Here is a 16,094-nt window from a genome sequence, read left to right as displayed (position 1 = left end):
GTAATGTTTTAGTGAGAAATTGGTGGCCTTATCATGTTTCAGGAGATGAAAGCTGGAGGGAAGTACATCAGATTGTTATATCATTTGGATATAGAAATGAGATCCTGAGAATAGGTCATGAAATTCTAATGGAGGGTCATTAAGGAATGAGAAAGACACAGACGAAAATACAAAAACATTTTTATTGACCTGGACTGCATAGAAATGTAGTCAAATTCTGTAGAACATGTCACACATGTCAGGTGATAGGGAAACCACAAGCAATGATTAAGCCGGCACCTTTAATTCGAATTCCAGCATTTTAAGAACCTTTTACTCAGGTCATGCTTGATTATGTAGGACCCTTTCCTAAGACTAAAAGTGGAAAGCAGTACTTACTTACAATAATGGATGTGTACACAAGGTTTCCTGAAGCAATACCTTTGAGAAATATTACAACAAAGAGAATTGTGAAAGAGTTGACTAAATTTTTTACAAGGTATGGTTTACCAAAAGAAATACAATCAGATCAGGGTTCAAATCTCATGTCACAGTTGTGTAAGGAATTAATGAACAGTTTGTGGATAAAACAGTTTAAGTCAACAGCTTACCATTCTCAGTCACAAGGGGCTTTGGAAAGATGGCATCAAACTTTAAAAACTATGATGAGGATGTATAGTCATGACTATCCAAAGGATTGGGATAGGGGGATTCCATTCTTATTATTTGTTATTAGAGATGCTCCTAATGCATTGACTGGATTTAGTCCATTCAAACTGGTCTATGGTCATGAGGTAAGGGGACGACTGAAATTGATTCATGAGAAATTGGTGGGTCAAAATTCAGAAACCACTCTCCTGGATTATATTTCAAACTTCAGAGAAAGATTGGATAGAGCATGTGAATTAGCTAGGGAACATTTAAAGATATCACAGCAAGGATGAAAGTGAAGGCAGACAGGAAAGCTACAGCTCGTAGTTTTGTTGCTGGGGGAAAAGTGCTAGTTTTGTTACCAGTACTGGGTGACTCATTAAAGCAAGGTTTAGTGGGCCTTACATGGTTGAAAAGAAACTGTGTGAAATAAATTATTTAATAAATACTCCAGATAGAAGAAAGAAGCAGAGGATGTGTCATGTAATAATGCTTAAAAAGTACATGGACATGGAAGACAACCAAAAGGAGGTATTAGCGATGGTAGGTAAGGAGAAAGAGGTAAAAATGAAGGATTCTGAAATTGATTTTCCTCTAATCAAATTGGATAATGAGGGGTACTTGAAAATTTAAATGTGACATTCAGTTACCCTCCAGACACATGTCAACATGATTTGGAGAAGCTATTGCGGTCACACAAAGATATATGTGGGAATAGCTGGGGAGGGCAAATTTAGCAATACACGATGTGTGTGTAGAAGTTTCATCTTTAATAAGGCAACATTCTTAAAGATTAAATCCAGCAAAGTTATCACAAGTACAGAATTAAATTGAATTCATGTCACAAAATGACATCATTAAGTCTAGTTACATTAACTGGAGTTCGCCTATTGTGATGATACTGAAACCAGATGGAACACAAACACTATGTGTGGACTATCAAAAGGTGAATGCAGTGACAAAAGTGGATTCATATCCTATACCACAGTTGGAAGATTGCTTTGAGAAAGTGGGGCAATCAAAATTTATCACATAGATTGACTTGCTAAGAGGATATTGGCAAGTACCGTTATCAGAGACAGTAAAGGAGATATCAGTTTTTGGGATGCCAGATGGACTATATCAGTTTAAAGTCTTGCCATTTGGTATGAAAAATGCACCTGCAACATTTCAAAGACTGACAAACAAAGTAATTGAAGGACTGAGCAATTGTGCTGTTTATATTGATGACGTGATAGTTTTCAGTCAAACGTGGGGGGAGCATTTATAACATCTGGAAGAATTATTTTGTCTTACAAGGAGCTAATTTGATGATGAACTTGGCTAAAAGTGAGTTTGCAAAAGCACAAGTTACATATCTAGGCCATACCATTGGACATGGTAAGGTGGCTCTGAGAGATGTGAAAGTCAAAGCTATCATGGATTTCCCTGTGCCCACAACAAAATGAGAAGTTTTGAGATTTTTGGACGTGAGTGGGTTTTACAGGAAATTTGTACCAAATTTTAGCAGTGTGGTTGCTCCATTGACTGAACTATTAAAAAAGAACAAGAAGTTTCAATGGACACAGGAGTGTCAGAAGTCATTTGACAGTTTGAAAACTGTATTGACTATGACACCAGTTTTGGCAGTACCCAATTATGCCAAGCAATTTAAGTTGGCCGTTGACGCAAGCAATATAGGCATTGGGGCTGTGCTATTACAAGAAGATGACACTGGAATTGAGAAATCAAACTTTTCACGGAAGTTGGATGTATAACAAAGGAGATATTCAACGATCGAAAAGGAGACTCTGGGTTTGGTGTTAGCACTGTAGCATTTTGAGATTTATGTTGCAAACAATAAACAATTGTTTATACAGACCACAATCCTTTATAGTTTTGGACAAATTCCAAGATAGAAGTGCAAGGCTATTCAAATGGAGTTTATTACTGCAACCATTCAATCTATAGATTATACATGTGACTGGACAAGAAAATTTAATTGCAGACAGAGAGGTCAAGGAAGGGAAGGGAAGTGTCAGTTTCTGGTGATAGACTGTCCACCAATATCCATTACAAGCCTACCGACTCCCACAGCTACCTCGACTACAGCTCCTCACACCCCGCTTCCTGTAAGAACTCCATCCCATTCTCTCAGTTCCTTCGCCTCTGTCGCATCTGTTCTGATGATGCTACCTTCAAAAACAGTTCCTCTGACATGTCCTCCTTCTTCCTTAACCGAGGTTTTCCACCCATGATAGTTGACAGGGCCCTCAACCGTGTCCGGCCCATCTCCCGGGCATCCGCCCTCACGCCTTCTCCTCCCTCCCAGAAACATGATAGGGTCCCCCTTGTCCTCACTTATCACCCCACCAGCCTCCGCATTCAAAGGATCATCCTCCGCCATTTCCGCCAACTCCAGCATGATGCCACCACCAAACACATCTTCCCTTCACCCCCGCGGCGGCATTCCATAGGGATCATTCCCTCCGTGACACCCTGGTCCACTCCTCCATCACCCCCTACTCCTCAACCCCCACCTACGGCACCTCCCCATGCATATGCAAAATATGCAACACCTGCCCCTTCACTTCCTCTCTCCTCACCGTCCAAGGGCTCAAACATTCCTTTCAAGTGAAGCAGCATTTCACTTGCATTTCCCCCAGCCTAGTCTACTGCATTCGTTGCTCCCAATGCGGTTTCCTCTACATTGGAGAGACCAAACGCAGACTGGGCGACCGCTTTGCAGAACACCTTCGGTCTGTCCGCAAGAATGACCCAGACCTCCCTGTCGCTTGCCATTTTAACACTCCACCCTGCTCTCTTGCCCACATGTCTGCCCTTGGCTTGCTGCATTGTTCCAGTGAAGCTCAACGCAAACTGGAGGAACAGCACCTCATCTTCTGACTAGGCACTTTACAGCCTTCCGGACTGAATATTGAGTTCAACAACTTTAGATCTTGAACTCCCTCCTCCATCCCCACCCCCTTTCTGTTTCTTCCCCCTCCCTTTTGTTTTTTCCAATAATTTATATAGATTTTTCTTTTCTCACCTATTTCCATTATTTTTAAATCTATACCTTTTATGCCCTTTTAGTCTTATTTCACCCCACCCCCATTAGAGCTATCTGTACCTTGCGTGTCCTGCTATCCACTCTTAATTAGCACATTCTTTTAGATAATATCACCACCTTCAACACCTCTTTGTTCTTTTGTCTGTGACATCTTTTGGTTATCTGCTCCTATTACTGCTTGCTTTCCCCTACAACCACCACAGCCCCCTCACTTCTCCCCACCCCCCCCCCCCTCCCCAACCCCCACCTTAAACCAGCTTATATTTCACCCTTCTCCTATTTTTACTTAGTTCTGTTGAAGGGTCATGAGGACTCGAGACGTCAACTTTGTTCTTCTCTGCCGATGCTGCCAGACCTGCTGAGTTTTTCCAGGTATTTCTGTTTTTGTTTTGGATTTTCAGCATCCGCAGTTTTTTGTTTTTATAGCAGAGACAGGTTCCTGGAGATTTTGTCTTGCACTCATCAAGACAAACACAAGAATGCCAAATTTCAAACGACCACAGCAATTTATACTGTTGTGATCCCTTGAAATTTGGCATTCTTGCATTTGTCCTGAAAAGAACAAGACGAAAAGCTTCAACAACATGTCTCTCTTTTCAGCAATATTCATGTTCTGTATTACCATGCAACTGTTCTTAATGTTCCTTGAAAAGAAATCTCAGGTCAAGCCCCATCAAAATCCTAAGGTTTCTGCATCCAGCCAATGTACTATTGTATTGAACACATGAATGGGCACTGCAATACCCAAAAAAATACCTACTGAGATTAGTTTCTCATTTCTGTATGAAACAAAACTGGTATCACATGCTAATGCTGGATATCCAGCTGGAACCTCTTATAATTCAATGTGGTTATTCAAAACAGTTAAGTAGCTTCACACAACGTTCTGTAAAATGAAAACAGAATTACCTGGAAAAACTCAGCAAGTCTGGCAGCATCGGCGGAGAAGAAATCAGTTAACGTTTCGAGCCTTCATGGCCCTTCGGCAGAACTGCAGCATAGTTTCAACAAGGGAGAAATATAAATTGGTTTAAGGTGGGTGGGGGGGGGGTGGTGGAAGAGACACATTGAGGGTGTGGTGTGAGCAGATAATCAAAAGATGTCACAGACAAAAGGGTCAAAGAGGTGTTGAAGGTGGTGGTCTTTGTCTGAGAAAAGTGCTAATTAAGAATGGAAAACAGGATATTCAAAGTACAGCTCTAGTGGGGGTGGGGTGGAAAGACTAAAGGTTTTAGTTTTAGATTTAAAAATAATGAAAATAGGTGGGGAAAGAAGAATCTATATAAATTATTGAAAAAAAAGCGGGTGGGGGGGGGAAAAGAAACGGGGTGGGGATGGGGGGAGGGGGAGTTTAAGATCTAAAGTTGTTGAATTCAATATTCAGCCCAGAGGGCTGTAAAGTGCCTAGTCGGAAGATGAGGTGCTGTTCCTCCAGTTTGCGTTGGGCTTCACTGGAACAATGCAGCAAGCCAAGGACAGACATGTTGGCAAGAGAACAGGGTGGAGTGTTAAAATGGCAAGCGACAGGGAGGTTTGGGTCTTTCTTGCGGACAGACCGCAGGTGTTCCGCAAAACGGTCGCCCAGTTTGCGTTTGGTCTCTCCAATGTAGAGGAGACCGCATTGGGAGCAACGAATGCAGTAGACTAAGTTAGGGGAAATGCAAGTGAAATGCTGCTTCACTTGAAAGGAGTGTTTGGGCCCTTGGACGGTGAGGAGAGAGGAAGTGAAGGGGCAGGTGTTGCATCTTCTGTGTGGGCATGGGGAGGTGCCATAAGTGGGGGTTGAGGAGTAGGGGGTGATGGAGGAGTGGACCAGGGTGTCCCAGAGGGAACGATCCCTACGGAATGCCGTCAAGGGGGGGTGAAGGGAAGATGTGTTTGGTGGTGGCATCATGCTGGAGTTGGCGGAAATGGCGGAGGATGATCCTTTGAATGCGGAGGCTGGTGGGGTGATAAGTGAGGACAAGGGGGACCCTATCATGTTTCTGGGAAGGAGGAGAAGGCGTGAGGGAGGATGCGCGGGATATGGGCCGGACACGGTTGAGGGCCCTGTCAACGACCGTGGATGGAAAACCTCGGTTAAGGAAGAAGGAGGACATGTCAGAGGAACTGTTTTTGAAGGTAGCATCATCAGAACAGATGCGACGGAGGCGAAGGAACTGAGAGAATGGGATGGAGTCTTTACAGGAAGCGGGGTGTGAGGAGCTGTAGTCGAGGTAGCTGTGGGAGTCGGTAGGCTTGTAATGGATATTGGTGGACAGTCTATCATCAGAAATTGAGACAGAGAGGTCAAGGAAGGGAAGAGAAGTGTCAGAGATGGACCATGTGAAGATGATGGAGGGGTGGAGATTGGAAGCAAAATTAATTAATTTTTCCAGGTCCCGACGAGACGTTCTGTAAAACGTTCTGTAAAATGTATTGTCACAGATCTCTGTGGGCCTCCACTCATTAAAAAGTGCCTGGGAGTGTTCCTACAAAGTGTGTGTGTTATTGTCTGGGCTAAACAGCTGCTAATACACTGATGCCATTGCCTTTGACCCTGCCACAAACTCTGTTCCCTCGGCGCTGACTCTATCCCCATCCCTGGTCACAGTCTAAGACTGAACTGGATGGTTTGCAATCCCACCATTCTATCTGACCCTGAGCTAAGCTTCCAAACCCATATCCTCTCCATCACCAAGACTGCCTAGTCCCACCTCTGCCTCCATCCCTGCCTCAGCTCATCCGCTGCAGAAACCCTCATCCGTGTCTCTGTTACTTCTAGACTTGACCATTCTAATGTCTCCCGGCTTTCCACCTTCTGTAAGCTCGAGCTCGTAAAACTCAGCTGCCCTTCACCTAACTCGGACCAAGTACCATTCATCCATCGCTCCTGCCATTGCCAGCCTAACATTAACACCTGGTACACCAATTTCCTCCATTCTAAAACATTCATCCATTCAATGACTCTCCAAAATAGCACAATTTAAATTCACAGCTTGCTGAGAAAGAAATTGGAGGCATGGATCTCTTTGCTTTGTGTTGGAATGCTGGTCTAATGGCTGGGTTGTCGAATAGAGGGTGGAGTTGAGAGAAGCGGCTAAGGAGAGAATGAATGAAGTTTCAGAACACATACAGCATGAGCATATCAGATGCATCACTCTCATATGTTACAGACCTGCAAAGTGTCTATGCTGACAAGATGTATAACTGGATAAACGTTAATTGCACAGCTTTGATCTTTAATATAAAGACTACATTTGTTTCCTTTTAAAAAAAAACTGAAAATATTCGTGCATTAAGTACGGCATGTCAGGGCTGGGAGATAGAACACTTTCCATTTCAAGTGCCCAGTATCACTGATAAACACTCCCAGGACAATTGGAACAGATTTGAATCACAGTGTAAGGCTCCCTCTATTTTGTCCAAGCAAGTTGTCTCAGCATTCTCCTTAAAAAAACAAGATGTGGAAATCTGGCAGTTTACTATTTCTCACACCAACCATCCTGTAACTTCAATAAGTGATATTGTCGATGAATGTTAGACTATGTGACAGTTTTTCACTGTTAACCCAAGGTTGCAACTGGCCGAGCTCATTTTGGGTATGAACTTTACAACTAATAGACAGTAGGGTCGTCCCATCAGGCTGGCTGACTTTAATCCTAGGTTCCTGCGGTAAAACCCTAATGTCCATGTCACTACAATATACAGACCCCGTTGCCCACCGCCACCCCCCCCCCCCACCCCCCCACCCCCATCCTGCCGCCAAGTTTCAGAACGAATACAGCATGGGTGTCTCAGATAGATCACTCTCATATAATATTAAAGGCCTCCCTTTAAAGTTGTCCCTCTCACCATCTTACCGATTTGATGGAATAATTTGTGCACTAAGTCCTTTGGAGTACTGCAATCTTTGAAAGAATAGTCAAATCCAATCATTAATATTGAAGTATCAATTTCAGCTGAAAGACAGTGTACCTTGACTAATGGGTATTGGTGAAGCAATTTATGTATACTGACATTGCAATCCACTTTACATTGTTTCTTTGAAAGCAGGAACCAATATCTATCCTATTATCTTAGCTGTGTACCTGTTTCTTTTCCATTCTCTTCAGAATGTGCTAGACATACAGTCTCACAGCCATGGGCTATCCTCTTGCCCAAGTGGCCATTCTTCCACTCGTGTGCCTTGACAGCTGAATGTCAATAGCTCATGTGACAGTGGAGGACATCATTGCTCAGCCTGATTCTGGTCTCAAAAGTCATACACACATTTTCCAGTAGAGGTCACTAGATAACAACGAGAAGCATGAACCTGTTTCATTTTCTTTACACACACACTTCCAAGTAGGATTGCCAACCCTGGAGTCTCCAGGAATTGAAAATCAATCTTCAGGACACTGTTGTGTGCAACCCTGGAGAAAAATCAGTGACATTAAAAAAGATAGTTTTTAAAAAAAATAAATTTCTTCTAACATTTCTCTTTACCAGATATACAAGTATTGAAAATGAGGGGTTGGGGATGGTGGGGGGGGGGGGGGGGGGGGGGGAATAGCTGTTTGGCTGACTGTCGTGCAGCTTCCAATTGGGTAATGATTCTTTTTGCTTTGCAATTGGCGTAGGAAGGCAGTACATCACAAGGATGGATGTGTTGGCTGATGAATGGCTAGAGTGCGGGGCAAGTCATGTGATGAAATCTCCAGGAATACATTTAATCACAGTTGGCAACCTGACTTCGAAGACCAGAGGCACTAGGCCCATTATTATGCCCAGCTCAAATCAGCTAACTCAGCATAAATTGGGTTTGGTTCTTCTGCTAGCCTTGAACTTTTACATAAATCTTATCCTGGCTCGCTTCACCCAATCGCTGCTCCACTTTCTCCAGGCACATATCCACTCCTCAGCATACCTCAGTTTGATTCAGGGCTTTCCATTCCCCACAATTGATAAGAGTCTTCAACTGCCTCAGTCCTACTGTCTGGAACTCCCACCGTAAAGCTCTCTGCCACCCTCCACCTCCATAAACCTTCCTAATATCCAACTACTTGACAAAACTCCTGCCCATACTCCTCAATTTCTCCCTTCCCAGCTCACCGTCAGTTTTCCTGTGAAGTGCCTTTGGACATTTCTTGATGTTGCAGGCGCTATATAAATGCAAGTTGTCATTGGAGAAGCTGAATACTGTAGTCTTAAGATTGTTACACATTAAAGTGCTGGTTTCAACTCACCACATATTCAACTCTTACTAATTGGTGTCAGTGAAGCAATTTGTGGCAATCAAATATGCCCATGTGCAATACACCTCAGGGCAATGTTTATTTATAAAGTCAAGAACTGATGCCTCAACTTTCCAGAATTAATCTGAAATCCATCCCATTTAATTATTCTGGCCTGTTTGTGAGCATTCCTTTCCTACCCTGCCCTGCATGCACTAAATAATGCCGGCTAAGGTTTCACAAGCATCAGCAAGCTTCCTGGAATTGCACCAATGGGAACGTTCTTCACCAGGTCATTAAGTATTCGACTGTGAGGTGTGTCACGGTTGAAGGAAAATGGAAGCCTTTCCTGTAATCACCAAATACAAACATTACCAGCGAGAGTCTGCTGGCGGAGATCAGCAGCGAGAGTATGACTGATTTTTCTAGCCTTTCACATTCAGAGCACTGAGGGCAAGCGTAGCACCCGCAGAACTCTTATGATCTTGATGAGACCGTGGCCATCATCATCTTTAGAACTTCTCCCAGCTGAATGATAAATTAGACAGTGGGATGGTAATGGATGCTTTTGCTCGATTGCACTGGAAATCACAGAGACGCGGAGTTTCCTCAGGACATTTATCATTGATGAGGTCAGTTTATAGCTGCACATTGGAAATAGGGGGCTAAGACTGAGCCGCAGACACTGGGAAGATCCCAGTTCAGGCACCAATTTAAGTGTTTGCTGATCTCAGTTGGGCTGACACTATGGCAGTAGCATTTCATCCCAGCTCGCCTGGGCTGCTTCTTCATCACTGAGTGACTCCTGCTGGATGGTGCTCGTCTGTCTCATGAAGCAAGGTCAGCTGTGATGCCTCACATGGATGAATATCCAGGCACCACTCACTGTTTAAACAGCTTGACTCTGAGGTGCCAAAGGACAGCTGGCACCCTTGAAACTGAACCTCGGCAACACTCAGTGCCTTTTAGCATAGAAAGGGAGAGAAAATTGAAGGGGGGGAAACAGTGAGTTTGATCGGCTTACTGATCTTTTCTCATCCAATCCAGGCATTTTAAACCCAAAGGGCTCAATCAAAATGAATAGTCATTGATGCGTCCCATAAAAAGAATGTATACCAAACGTGTAAGCAGCATCCGACAATTTTATTAAAGACATCATCAAGGAGGAAACAAACTATGCACTTTACCTTCTGGAGGTCCAAAACCAAAATGGTAGGAATCCTATCATGCATCTCCCACCGCCCAATAATCCCACCAGAGCCAAATCAAAACCCTTCAAAAGTTCGACGGACGATCTTAATATTCCTTGGGCTTGATGATAATCCTGATGAGAAGTTTGAGAAATAAAGGTTCTTAAAAGGATCTCTCATAGATAAGCTGGTGGTATAGGTTGTATTGATGTGAGGTAGGTTCCAACTTCACAACAATGTAGACCATACACCTTTTGACCATTTTCAAATACTGTTCAGGTTTCACACAGGCTGCAGCAGGACGTAAAAAACAAAACTTTTAGAAGTTTTTTGGGCGGACCGGGAACTTTCTGAAATCTTCCATTTGTTTTAATTCCAGCAGAGAGCTCACTCTCCTATCGTTACAAATATCAAAGTTTCACTGGCTTTCGAATGCCGCTGCATTCTTGTCCCTGGGCTGCCTGACCCACGTCACCCATTACAGGTGACCAACTGGGGCCGTCAAGTCCAGTACCACAACATCCACTGCTTCAAGAGCAACCTTCACAAACCAGTAGATCACAGAGAAGGCTACAGTTGACAAATCAGAGTACAGAATCAGAGAACGATTACAGCACAGAAGCAAGCCTTTCGGCCCATCGTGTCTGTGCTGGCCCTCTGATGGAGCAATTCACCTAGTGCCAATCCCCACCCCCGCCTTCTCCCTGTTGCCCCGCACATTCTTCCCTTTCAGATAATAATCCAATTCCCCCGTGAATGCCTTGATTGAACCTGCCTCCACCACAGTGCATTCCAGATCCTAACCACTCGCTGCGCAAAAAAGCTTTTCCTCATGTCACCATTGTTTATTAATAAATTTAATAAAATGAAACATTCATTTAAGAACAATTTGCATTCCAATTAGAGGCGCCTTTAAGAGCTGCTAAAACCATCCAATCAGCTATTTTGTAGGATTACTCAAGGTGGTTCAGCTTGTGGAGGTCAGCGAGAATGAATTTGCCGTGTCCTCAATTTTTGACTACATAACATTTGGACTTCAACAAACTATCACACCTTAAATGAACATAAAACTGTTCCCCTAATTTGGTTAGGAGCTGCTTTGCTCAGATGGGGAGTTAGAACAAGGACTGCCCAGGAGTGTTCAACGAAGCAATGGGTCTACCCAGTGTAGCATCAAGCCATACAGGCGAGAAGGTTCAGGATTCAATTCTTGGTCTGTACCTCGTCCATAGTTAGGACACCTCAACTCACATCAGCAATCTGAGGCAGGAGAAAAAAAAGAGGGAGGGGGCAGTGGGATGATAGGAATTCCTCACTCCCAAGTTCCTTGTCCTGTTCAGGAAACACTGCATCCTTTTGGTAAGTGCGTATATATGGATTCTGGGTGAGGACAGGACCAAGCCCAGTTGTGATGCCCCCTGCAGTCAAATAACCTCCAAACACTCACAGGCTGGGTTTTTCCAGTCCCGCCAGCGGTGGGCATCGTCATGGGCGGGATGGGAAAATTTTGGAGAGAGGCCAAAATGACCCCCCCGTGATGATGCCCACCACTGGCGGGACCAGAAAACCCCACCCCATAGCCTGGGCTCACAGAACATTGGCCACTTGGGTGAGGTACTGGATTGTGACAGGCACCCATGGAATAAACAGTAAGGTGGCAAAACCATCAGGGCCTGAAAACCCAACAAGAGAAGTATTGATAGACATTGAATATAAAGATGGCCAATTTTCAAAATCGATTAGTAGGCCAGTGGACTTAGAAGGTAAACTACAGGAAGCAGCCAAAATCCACTATGGACAGAGGCTCTCAGAATTCCCAGGTTTTATTTTTTTTCCCTGAGCTGCAGTCCAAACAGAGAAAATCAGGTAAAATTAGCAGCAATTCACGTTTTGCCAGCTCTAAAATTAGGAAACACCCGTCAGCAGAAAATTCCACTTTACATCAGCGAAACAGCCTTGCAAGGAACAAATAAAAGACTTTGGATTAATGATCCTGAATTGTCCTCGGAGTGTAACGCTTAAAAGGAATTGACACATCATTAGCTGCACTTCCAGCTGCTTCTCTTCCACTGAATTTGGTTCTGCTGTCTTTATGTGGCACGGGTGATTGAAGACAGTCTCTACATCGACACAGAGAACACGAGGCAGTGTCTGCATCAGACGGAGGGCTTGCATCACACTGGAACTGCAGGATGCCAGAAATAATTTTTTGGAGGTGTGATGGGCGGAGGAAGAGTAATTATCAGACACACCGCAACAAGGCTTAACAACAGCGCACTTAAATTAATCATAACTCCAAGAAAATCAATTTAATGTCACATAGCAGCTACCATTTAAGTTCTGGCTTCCCTTGAGCCAGTACATAGAAGTCAAAGCAATAAAATGAATAATTATACTTCCTAAAAATAAATACTCAAGTGAAAAAGGGAAGGTGGTAAATGATGGGTCTAATAACTCTTCGTAACCCCAGGTTACCAGATTCGAGTCAAACTGCTAAACTGGAAAATCTTGGCAGCGAGCTTTCCCCAGCAGTTCAGTTTGTCCAATAGATGACTGAGCCAGACTGACCAGGAAGGTCCTGAATCTAATCTCTCAGCACTGAATGGGGATTTTTACTCTTGACACATTTCAGTGCCTAAGAGTTCTAGGGGCAGAACACCAAAAGGAACCAGCCAGGGCCCATGCATCACGTTACTATCCAACAACCTCTGCTGCAAGTGCTGCTTATTGCGACATTGGGCAAAGTCAAGAATGGGTTCAACTTGTGAAGCCTTCCATGTCAAATAGTCTAACACTCACAGCCAGAGCTCACACGTGAATGCATTGCCAAGGACTGGCTTGGGCCTAGAGCCTGTGGAACTGTGCCCAACTAGGAGTCAGCCACTACAGGGCAGAAAGAATTGACAGGAAAAGGGTGGGGAGATGGTGAAAGTGGAGTTAAATATTGCATCTTTTGAATATACAGTGTGGAGATCTTCTCCAGAAGAAGAAAATGTCATTTTTGACTTTTCCATTGGAAGATTCCATGCAGAAATATGGCTTATCCAAAAAAAGCACTATAGCAGGACTGACAGGAGTCCGTCGGGTTGCAGATATATCACGTAGAGCTAAGTACTGTGTCTTGTTTTGTCCTAACCCGCCAAACCAGCTCCCCTGCCCCTCCCCCCAAAACAGCTACAACACATCCCACCATCTTTTTGTTCCATATAAATGCTCATGGCAGGTGATCAGTGCTGAAGGGGAGAGAGGACAAAGCACTTTCTTTATCATAGGATCAAGCACTCACAGGCCAGGGACTTCACATGCTGTGGTGTCCCAACTTCAAAACAGCATCCCAGGTGGACTCACTTAACTTTTCTATTCCCATCCCTGCAAGCCCTTTTCGCAAATACCAACTGAGCACCGTTTCGGAAACATTTTTGTGTTTCTGACCACATTCAATGGGTTGAGGCCGCCCAGAATGGCTAGCCAAGAGAAATTACTTTCATCCCATCGAAGTCCCTGTTGAATTTGAACCCCAGTCCCAGGGTGTGCATACAGTATAACCTTAATACCATGTATGTGTCAAGCTTCTGCCGCAGGTCAAAGCTTATAGCATAAAAATCCAGAGTCAGGGCCCAATCTGACTCCAAAGCTGAGTGGGTCCCCCACCTCAGGAAAACTGCTTCACGTCAGCATTAAAACTACAGTCTAAATGATTCCTGACAGATAAGAACAGTCTGCGTTCACCACCCAATCCCTAACCAAAATAAAACATTCATAAATAACTTGTGTTTCATTAAAGACACAAACTGCCTGAAGTAAAGCAGTGCCCAAGGCCAAACCACATATGTGTCTAGCATCAATGGACCTTTTCCTTTGCTGCTTCTTCCATCAACCAAAATTCACGTTTAAAAAAAAAAATCACAAAACAAAGAGAGCCCCAAAATCATCGATCAATGTACACGCAGCCAAAATACCAAAGCCCGCTGGTTATTGTGAAAGAGTCTTTAAGACATCTCAGGTTGTCGATTATTATTTTGCAGTCCAGCTAAAAATCCCCATTTAGAGCCCATTTCGCGTCTGGTCCCATTCACGTCAATTTTGTGTCAGTTGCAGTTTCAATTTCTTGCTGACCCGCCCTCGTGGGTGGGAATTGTAGATGGCTGATCTGGAAAGAAGCACGAAGGCACACAGACAGGCGTGCAAAACAGAATTCCGAGCGAAAGCCATCTGCTATGCTTTCTGCATAACACGCCAACGTTTGAACCTTTGTTGGCTGTTAAAGTTGAGATACGTCGGGTTTCAGGCACTGTGCCAAACGGGAATGGGGTAGAATAGAGAGAGAGAGAGAAAGAAACAAAAAGAAAAAATATATAACGACTAAGGTATAAAACCAATGAGGTGGCAAAATGCAGTGATTAAAAAAAGGGCACTCACGCCCATCCACTAAATTCCTGATTGCTGCCTTGTTACTGTGGGGAAGCAGAGAGAGTCAAGACATGGTAGTCCCAAATAAAGTGGGAAGAACAGGGCAAAATAAAAAGGAAAGAGGCACCACAGGCCCATTATGATGCACTTCCCTGGAGGGCCATTTGTGAATGGCACAACCAAAAACACTGACGACATTTTACCCACTTGTGCCCTCTCAACAGTTAATGCCATGACCCAAGGAGACCAGAAGACTGGGAAAACAAATGATGGCCTTAATCGTAAGTTAAAATAAGGGGAGCGGGAGAGAATAACAGAATCAAAAAGGGAACTCTGATTCCAGCCCTGCAAATTTTCCCGTATTTTTAGATTCGGACAGTGTTGATTCGCAATGGCTGAACATTTTTCCCATTGGCGTGGCTCTGCCCGGGGCTAAAGTATGGGAAGAACTTCCCGGTGAACTTCTCCCGGAAGGTGTAAAGCCAGGACATGTCGTCAGCATTGTAGAAGGTCAGGAGGCTTTTATCGTAGTCAAAATACACGCCGACCTTCTCCAACTTGGACTTAACATTCAGCCGGGTCCAGGGCTCAGTGCAGGCGCTGTACTGGTTCCCGTCGTGCATTACAATGCAATAGAAACCTCTCGAAGGTTGGATCTGGATGCTCCCTTTCCGGTTAACGGACTCCAGCGCCACACCAATCATCCATTGCGTTTTCTCGGACACCATCACCTCCCAGTAGTGGACGCCACTGTCGAAGCCGTCCGACCCCAGGACAGACACCTCCACATCAAAGCGCTTGGGAGAGTCTTGCAAAGGCTGTGGGTGGAGGTTACCATAAGCCACAATGGTGCAGTCATCTGAGAGGATGAGGCGTTGGTGAGCTGTTATAGGATCCAACGTCAGCGCTGCTGGGACTGGGAGGAAAGGGAATTAAAATCATCATCATCTTTTCAAAATGCCAAGCACCAATTACAAAATCATTAGAGTATGTTAAATGACCTGTATTGTATATACTTCTTGTAAATATTTGTCTCCATTTTTTCCTGCCCTGTCTTCAAAAAGGAACTTGCATTTATACACTGCCTTTCACAACATTCCCAAGAGTTTTTCAGCCAATTAAGTACTTTTGAAAGGCAGTCATTGTTGGAATGTAGGAAACGCAGTGGCCAATTTTAGCAAAGCAAGTTCCTACAAACAGCAATGTGATAACAATCAGGTAATCTTAAAGGATGTTGACTCAGGGATTGATATTAGCCCGGACCCCGGGGAGATCTCCCCTGCTCTTCTTCAAAAGAGCACTGTGGGACCTTTCATGTCCCCCTGACAGGTGACCGAGCACCCAGGTGTTGCTGCTTCTTAACTCAACACAGCAGACAAGGCCTCAGTTTAACATCTCCTCTGAAAGACAGCCCCTCCATCGGTGCAGCATTCCCTCGGTACTGCGCTGAAGCATCAGCCTCGATTAGGTACCCCAGACTCTGGGGTGGGTCTTGAACCCCCCACAACTTTCTAATTCAAAGGCCTGAGTGCTACCTCTGGGCCACAGCTGGCAAGTCACTATTTTGCTGGGATTTAACTCTCCAGCTGCTAGCTTCCCTCTACTGACTGCTTTCCA

General features: G+C 44.2%; 1 protein-coding gene across 1 annotated transcript in view; it reads right to left on the bottom strand.

The window, feature by feature from the left end:
- Positions 1 to 10,005: 10,005 nt before the first annotated feature.
- trim62.1 (tripartite motif containing 62, tandem duplicate 1) overlaps positions 10,006 to 16,094 on the bottom strand; it is an 81,225-nt gene continuing 75,136 nt past the window's right edge. Inside the window, exon 5 of the mRNA XM_078558185.1 lies at positions 10,006 to 15,393. Within this exon, the coding sequence (XP_078414311.1) occupies positions 14,843 to 15,393 (551 nt within the window). The 3' untranslated portion in view covers positions 10,006 to 14,842. The remainder of the gene's footprint in view (positions 15,394 to 16,094) is intronic.

The sequence above is a fragment of the Cetorhinus maximus genome, chromosome 15 (assembly GCF_964194155.1).
Source record: "Cetorhinus maximus chromosome 15, sCetMax3.hap1.1, whole genome shotgun sequence".
In the NCBI taxonomy this organism is placed as follows: Eukaryota; Metazoa; Chordata; class Chondrichthyes; order Lamniformes; family Cetorhinidae; genus Cetorhinus; species Cetorhinus maximus.
This window is presented reverse-complemented; position numbering and strand designations above follow the sequence as displayed.